Source organism: Heterodontus francisci, chromosome 48 (genome assembly GCF_036365525.1).
Source record: "Heterodontus francisci isolate sHetFra1 chromosome 48, sHetFra1.hap1, whole genome shotgun sequence".
Lineage (NCBI taxonomy): Eukaryota > Metazoa > Chordata > Chondrichthyes > Heterodontiformes > Heterodontidae > Heterodontus > Heterodontus francisci.
The window spans coordinates 1,225,401-1,233,489 of NC_090418.1; the positions used below are offsets into that span (position 1 = coordinate 1,225,401).

An 8,089-nucleotide genomic window follows, 5' to 3' on the forward strand; every position below is an offset into this window, starting at 1 on the left:
TGGTCCTGTCCCGGTTTGCAGTGGGTTTAATCCTGGTCCTGTCCCAGTTTGCAGTGGGTTTAATCCTGATACTGTCCCGGTTTGCAGTGGGTTTAATCCTGATACTGTCCCGGTTTGCAGTGGGTTTAATCCTGATACTGTCCCGGTTTGCAGTGGGTTTAATCCTGGTCCTGTCCCGGTTTGCAGTGGGTTTAATCCTGGTCCTGTCCCGGTTTGCAGTGGGTTTAATCCTGGTCCTGTCCTGGTTTGCAGTGGGTTTAATCCTGGACTAGGAGCACCGGTTTGGAGTCTGTATTTTAATAACTGGTTTCTTGCCTCCCTCTAGTGGCTGCTCTGGGAACAGTGCGGGTGCACCGTCTCTGCCTAAGGTCAGTGTCGCACGTCTCCTGTATCTGAAATCGCCGTCCTGTCCTGACATGGTCCCGTGTGTTTTTACAATCTATCAGTGACCACAATTACGCCATTGCCCACCTCTTTCCCCACCCCCCCCCACCCCATGACCCCTCCCCTGACCTCATTCTGTGACCCAGGATATGCCGGACACTTCCACTGAGCTCCTCTCCCGAAGACGTAGGGAACAGGAAGCAGCGGTACCGAGCACTCCCGGTTTCCCCCCCCCCGCCCCCCCTATCCTCCGGGTTGTTCACCGCCGCCCGCCCGCCCGGTGCACACTGTCATGGGGTAGTGAGCAGGAATGCTGGCCAGGTTTTATTTTATAAAGATGATTTTGATCAGTGTGACTGGGGGTTTTGATAACTTGCTCACAGACCAGTTTGCTCTAACCATGCAGTGTTCTAACTGTACCAATACACAGAGCAAGTGTTGAAGGAGGAGAAGGGAGACGGGGCCTGGATGGGAGATCTTTGTCTTCTGGCCCTGTACCTGACATTGCTCTCTCGGATTCTGCTGTGCATTTCCAGCATTTTGTATTCCTCTTCCACCTCAAGCTTTTAAAGTTTATTTTCTGTTTGCAGAGTGAGGGTCATCTCCCAAACGTGTCCAGCGGCTTCTCGACGACAGCTGCTCGACCAGGTGAGGAACGCAGCAGCCCTTGTTTCTCTGCCTCGCTCTGTGCGAAAGCCCTTGTGCTGTTGGTGACACTGAATTCTGGCTTTTGTTTGCAGATCACACTGCTCATTCTAACTCCAGCTCCCCGAAGGAATCAGGTCCTGTTCACAGACCAAACAGCTTCCTGTTCCGATCATCCACGTGGAGCAACTTAAAGAGTAGCTCAGGTACGTGACCTTTCCTCCTCTTCCACTCGCTAGCATCAAGCTTCCTTTGAAGGCTCCATGGGACTGGGCCCTGGGGAGGAGAGTCCCTCCAATTGTGGGACTGAGCCCCCTGCCCCATCCCCCTCTCCTCCCCCCCCCCCCCCTCCCCCCCACAATGTGGAGCTGAGCCCCAGGGAGCTCTAACTCGCTCCTCTCCTGATCGGTGTCTTTTTTTTTTGTGTCTCTGTGAAGAACTGTGTTAAAAGTGCTACGTAAAGGGAGAACTGAATTGGATGTGTGGGAATGGACAGAATGATCTCTGATCACAATCGCCTCATCCAGATGGTGCAGCCGCTTCCTTCTAACTCTCTGTTTACTTTCCCAGCCATCAGTCCAGCATCCCCACAGAGTCCCACCTACATCTTCCCAGAGGTACCTCTCGACTCGAAGCCCATTGGCAGACTGCGGAACACAGACCCGGGGACGGGTGAGCAGGAGCTGATAGCACAGCTTCGTAAGGTTGGTTTCTGAACAACTGCATCACCCAAGAGGCTTCCGACTGGCCAACGGAAACTAAAGATTTTCATACAGCAACTGATAGTGGAGAGAGAGAGAGAGAGAGACCTTATCCACTGGTGGTGGGGGTGGAGTGGAGGGAACGGGAATCCAGGGCAAGGAGACAAACCTTAAAATCAGAGCCAGGCCTGAGGAGAGACATTACGAAACACTTTGCTCAAAGGCTGGTGAATACCGGAACACTCTCATAAAAAGCAATCGATTCTGAGACTCAATCATGTTAAATCGGAGATCGATGGGTTTTTGCTAGGCGGATATGAAAGGATATGGAGCTAATGCCGGTGGATATAGATTAGCCATGATCTCAGTGAATGACAGAACAGGATCGAGGGGCTGAATGGCCTCCTCCCCTTCCTATGACACAAAATCCTTCACGGAAAAAAGTCACTGGTTCGGCCTCAGCTGGAATATTCTGTTCAATTCTGGGCACCGCACTTTAGGAAGGATGTCCAGGCCTGGGAGAGGATGTAGCGGAGATTTACTGGAATTATTCCACAGATGAGAGACTGGAGAAGCTGGGATTGTTCTCCTTAGAGCAGAGAAGGTTAAGGGGGAGATTTAATCGAGGTGTTGAGAATCATGAAGGGTTTTGATGGAGTAAATAAGGAGAAAGTGTTTCCAGTGACAGGAGGCTCGGTAACCAGAGGGATACAGATTGAAGATAATCAGTAAAAGACCCAGAGGGGGAGATGAGGAGAATGTTTTTTACACAGTGAGTTGTTGTGATCTGGAACGCGCTGCCTGAAAGGGCGATGGAAGCAAATTCAATAGTAACTTTCAAAAGGGGGATTGGATAAATAGTGGAAGGGGCAAAATTTTCGGGGCTGTGGGGAAAGAGCAGGGGGGAGTGGGACTGATTGGATAGCTCTTTCAAAGAGCCAGCACTGGCACAAAGGGCCGAATGGCCTCCTCTGAGCTTAAGATGCTGTGAATAAATAACCTGAGAGAAAAGCCCTCGTGTTTGCTGCTTGTGTAATGGGCTCCAGGACTTCCAGCAGCTGTGGGTCAGATCCTGAGCTGTCAGCTCTGCTCAAGATCCAGGGGATGAAAGCTGAGTCTGATTACGGCCATCGCGGCCACTACTCCCATCACTCCCTGAACCAGAACAAGTGTGAAAAATACAAGTGAAAAATGCAAGGCTGGATTGCATCGATTTTAATGCAAGGAGTCTTACTAGTAAGGCAGATGAATTGCAGGTGTTGATTAGCACATGGGATTATGATATTATTGCTGTCACAGAGACATGGTTGAGGGAGGGGCAGGACTGGCAGCTCAATATTCCAGGGTATAGAATCATCTGGTGTGACAGGGGAGGGGATAAAAGAGGAGGTGGCATTGCACTGTTGATCAAGGAGTCAATTACTGCAGTAAGGAGGGATGATAGCTTAGAAGGTTCCTCAAATGAGTCCATTTGGGTAGAACTTAAAAACAAAAAGGGGGCAATTACTTGGCTGGGAGTTTACTACAGAACTCCAAACAGTCAGAGATAGAGGAGCAGATATGCAGGCAAATCTCAGAGAGGTGTAAAAATAATAGGGTAATAATAATAGGGGATTTCAACTTCCCCAATATTAGAGGGGATAGTATTAGAGCAAAAGGCTTGAATAGGGCGGAATTCTTAAAATGCATAGAGGGGCGCTACTGGACCTAATCCTAGGAAATGAGGCTGGTCAAGTGGTAGAAATGTCAGTGGGGGAGCATTTCGGGGATAGTGACCATAACTCTGTAAGATTTAAGGTAGTTATGGAAAAGGACAAAGATAGACCAGAAATAAAGGTACTGAATTGGGGGAAGGCCGATTTCAATATGATAAAACAGGATCTGGCCAAAGTGAACTGGGAGCAGCTACTTGTACGAAAGTCTACATCAGACCAGTGGGAGTCATTCAAAGAGGAAATAGTGAGAGTTCAGAGCCAACATGTACCCGTTAAGGTGAAGGGTAGGACCAACAAGTCCAGGGAACCCTGGATGTCAAGGGATATAGAGGATTGGATCAGGAAAAAAAAGGAGGCTTCTGGCAGATTCAGAACGCTGAAAACAGCGGAGGCATTAGAGGAGTATAGAAAGTGTAGGAGGGGTACATAAAAAAAATAGTTAGGAGAGGGAAGAGGGGACATGAAAAAACACTAGCGGGTAAGATAAAGGAAAATCCTAAGGCATTTTATAAGTATATTAAGGGCAAGAGGATAACCTGGGAAAGAGTAGGGCCCATTAAGGACCAAAGTGGCAATCTGTGTGTGGAGCCGGAGGACATAGGTGAGGTTTTAAATGATTACTTTTCATCTGTGTTCACTATGGAAAAGGATGTTGGAGGTGTAGTGATCAGGGAGGGGGGATTGTGATATACTTGAACATATTAGCATTGAAAGGGAGGAAGTATTAGCTGTTTTAGCAGGCTTAAAAGTGGATAAATCCCCAGGCCGAGATGAGATGTATCCCAGGCTGTTATGTGAGGCAAGGGAGGAGATTGCAGGGGCTCTGACACAAATGTTCAAATCCTCTCTGGCCACAGGAGAGGTACCAGAGGACTGGAGGACAGCGAATGTGGTACCATTATTCAAGAAGGGTAGTAGGGATAAACCAGGTAAATACAGGCCGGTGAATCTAACATCAGTGGTAGGGAAACTATTGGAAAAAATTCTGAGGGACAGGATTAATCTCCACTTGGAGAGGCAGGGATTAATCAAGGATCTGTCAGTATGGCTTTGTCAGGGGGAGATCATGTCTAACCAATTTGATTGAATTTTTCGAGGCGTGACTAGATGTGTAGATGAGGGTAAAGCAGTTGATGTAGTCTACATGGACTTCAGTAAGGCTTTTTATAAGGTCCCACATGGGAGATTGGTTAAGAAGGTAAGAGCCCATGGGATCCAGGGCAATTTGGCAAATTGGATCCAAAATTGGCTTAGTGGCAGGAGGCAGAGGGTAATGGCTACAGCTGGAGTACTGTGTACAGTTCTGGGCAGCACACTCTTGGAAGGATGTGTTTTCACTGGAGAGGGTGCAGAGGCGATTCACCAGGATGTTGCCTGGGCTGGAGAATTTCAGCTATGAAGAGAGACTGAAAAGGCTCGGGTTATTTTCCTTCGAGCAGAGAAGGCTGAGGGGGGACATGATTGAGGTATGAAAATTATGAGGGGCATTGATAGGTTAGATAGGAAGAAACTTTTCCCCTTAGCAGCGGGGTCAATAACCGGGGGGCATAGATTTAAGGTAAGGGGCAGGAGGTTTCGAGGGGATTTGAGGAAAAAAAATTTCACCCAGAGGGTGGTTGGAATCTGGAACGCACTGCCTGAAGAGGTGGTAGAGGCAGGAACCCTCAACATTTAAGAAGTATTTAGATGATCACTTGAAACGCCATAGCATACAAGGCAACGGGCCAAGTGCTGGAAAATGGATTAGAATAGTTAGGTACTCGATAGCCGACACAACACGATGGGCCGAAGGGCCTGTTTCTGTGCCGTATAATTCTGACTCTACATCGATTGCTCCCTGCCCTGCGATTTTTGTGCTGTTCCAGCGATTTCTCTGATCCCAGTTCCTGGTGCAAGTTCAGTTACCAAATGGACACTAATTCAGCAACGCATTAGATCAAAATTATCTTTTTCAGTTTGGATGCTGGGAAAGGAAAAAGGGTCACGTTGGGGGTAGTTTCTGAAACGAGAACTGAATCACTTTGGGAGAGACCAGAGGAGGCTTTACTCTGTATCTAACCCTGTTTTTTTTTCTTCTTTTTTTTAAGGTGGCCTTTATTCCTCAGGCCCCCTTTATATACATACTTATATTTTTTTAAATAACTATTAAAAACAGAAATAAACAAAAACTCAAATTAAAATGCCATTCTCGGCGTCGACAATGCCCTGCAGTGCCCACCGGTCGCGGAAGGCCTCAAGCGAACCGGCGGACACCGCATGCTCCTTCTCCAGGGACACCTGGGCACGAACGTAACTGCGGAAGAGGGGCAGGCAATCGGGGAGGACGGACCCCCCGACGGCCCGCAACCTGGGCCTGTGAATTGCCACCTTGGCCAGGCCCAGGAGCAGACCGACGAGGAGATCCTCCTCCCGGCCCAAGCCCCTCCGCACCGGGTGCCCAAAGATCAGGAGCGTGGGACTGAAGTGCAGCCAGAACCTGAGCAGCCCCTTCAGATACACAAAGGGGCTGCAACCTCGCACACTCCGTATATACATGGAACACGGACTCGTCCAGGCCGCAGAAAGTACAGGCGGCCTGGGAGTCCGTGAACCTACTTAAAAGTCTATTGCACGGGACTACCCTACCAACCCCGTGCTGTACCTGTCCTGGGAGTGTTGATGGGGACAGTGTAGAGGGAGTTTTACTCTGTAACTTGTAGCTTGTATTTTTTGGACACAGTGCATTGAAACACGGTTAAAACGCCCTTTGTCGGAGGATCTGGGAGAGGCTTTGAACAACGGTGTGACTCTGTGTCAGTTAGTGAACCAGATTCGACCAAGATCGATTTCCATCATCCACATTCCCTCTCCTGCTGTGGTGAGTGTCAGCAAGAAATGAGTGCAGCCCTGGTGGAGGGGGAGGGTGGGAGGCCGAGGGAGTGGAAGGAGTTAGTGTAGGAAGAGGGGGCAAGGTGGAGGAGCGAGTGATAGAGGTGAGTATGGAGGAGGGGCAGGAGGGAGTGGTAGGGGGGTGAGTGGGGGAGGAGGGGGATGAGTGGGGGGTTGAGTGAGGGGGAGGGGTTGAGTGAGGGGGAGGGGTTGAGTGTGGTGGGGGGAGGGTGGGATGGTGTGGGGGGAGGGGGGATGGTGGGGGAGGAGGGGTGGTGTGGGGGGGAGGGGGATGGTGGTGGTTGAGTGAGGGGAGAGGGTGGGGGGGGAGGGGTGGTGGGGGAGGAGTGGGTGGTGGGGGAGTTGAGTGGGGGTGGTGGGGGGAGGAGGGGGTGGTGGGGGAGTTGAGTGGGGGTGGTGGGGGGAGGGGGGCGGTGGGGGGAGGAGGGGGTGGTGGGGGAGTTGAGTGGGGTGGTGGGGGGAGGGGGGGCGGTGGGGGGGTTGAGTGGGGGTGGTGGGGGGTTGAGTGGGGGTGGTGGGGGGGTTTAGTGGGGGTGGTGGGGGGAGGGGGGGTGGTGGGGGGTTTGAGTGGGGGTGGTGGTGGGGGAGGGGTGGCGGGGGGGTTGAGTGAGGGGAGAGGGTGGTGGGGGGAGGGGGTGGTGGGGGGAGGTGAGAAGCTCCTTTCTCTTTCTTTCTGCCTCACTGTCTCGTTTTCTCTCTCTCTCTCTCTCACTCACTCTATCTCGTTCTCTCTCTCCCTCAGCCCAAACTGAGTTTAGCGAAGAGCCGGAGGAATGTGGAGAGTTTCCTGGAAGCTTGTCGGAAGATTGGAGTTCCCCAGGTACTGATGTTATCCTCGTTTTATGCTGTGCCAGGATGTATAGTTGCTGCATCCTGTTTAAGCAGGTGTGGGTGGGATTCCTGTCATGGACGAGTGACCCGCGTGTCGGGGTGTCCCCCTTTTGGGTTCCACACCCCATGTCTCCACTGCCCCTCCCCACCCCCACCCCCACCACTGGTTCTCTCTTCCTCCTGCTCTCTATCGGCTCTGGGGGGGTTCACCAAGCGGATCGCAGACCCTCCCTCCAATGACCAGTCAATCCGCAACCTCTACCAACTAGAAGGACAAGAGAAGCAGATACATGGGAACGCCACCAGCTGCAAGTTCCCCTCCAAGTCACACACCATCCTGACTTGGATTATATCGCCCGCCGTTCCTTCACTGTCGCTGGATCAAAATCCTGGAACTCCCTTCCTAACAGCACTGTGTGTGTACCTACACCACACGGACTGCAGCGGTTCAAGAAGGCAGCTCACCACCACCTTCCCAAGGGCAATTAGGGATGGGCAATAAATGCTGGCCTGGCCAGCGACGCCCACATCCCATGATTGAATTTTTAAAATAAAATCCCTGGACCTTTGCCCTCACTGACCTCCGTCAGATGGTTGTTGGTTCCTGGGAGGTGTTTCCTTTCTTGAGCCAGTTTGACCCCAGTTCAGAGAAGCAAGTTTAACCCCAGGTTGTTGTGTATAGAAAAACAAATCAAAGAGAATGATTGTACTTTGACAATGGGAGTGGGTGGTTGGTTAATGTTCATCGTCTTAAATGTTGTCCTCTGTGTTTGACGCCTCCGGGCTCCTTGAAGTGTAACGTGCTTTGGCACACAGAGTTACTGTGCTGCTCAATGTCTAACCTTTGTCCTCTCTGTTCTCCCTCCCTCTCTCCCTTTCCTGTTATGTCGCTTATCCTCCAAACAGCTTGATCTCTGCTTACCA

The 8,089-nt window shown here is 51.0% G+C and overlaps 1 protein-coding gene across 1 annotated transcript in view; it reads left to right on the forward strand.

Annotated features, from left to right (window-relative positions):
- lrch4 (leucine-rich repeats and calponin homology (CH) domain containing 4) overlaps positions 1 to 8,089 on the forward strand; it is a 72,862-nt gene that overhangs the window by 63,204 nt on the left and 1,569 nt on the right. The window contains exons 13-18 of the mRNA XM_068023930.1: positions 326 to 368; positions 975 to 1,032; positions 1,125 to 1,235; positions 1,600 to 1,733; positions 6,165 to 6,302; positions 7,077 to 7,154. Of these exons, the coding sequence (XP_067880031.1) occupies positions 326 to 368; positions 975 to 1,032; positions 1,125 to 1,235; positions 1,600 to 1,733; positions 6,165 to 6,302; positions 7,077 to 7,154 (562 nt within the window). The remainder of the gene's footprint in view (positions 1 to 325; positions 369 to 974; positions 1,033 to 1,124; positions 1,236 to 1,599; positions 1,734 to 6,164; positions 6,303 to 7,076; positions 7,155 to 8,089) is intronic.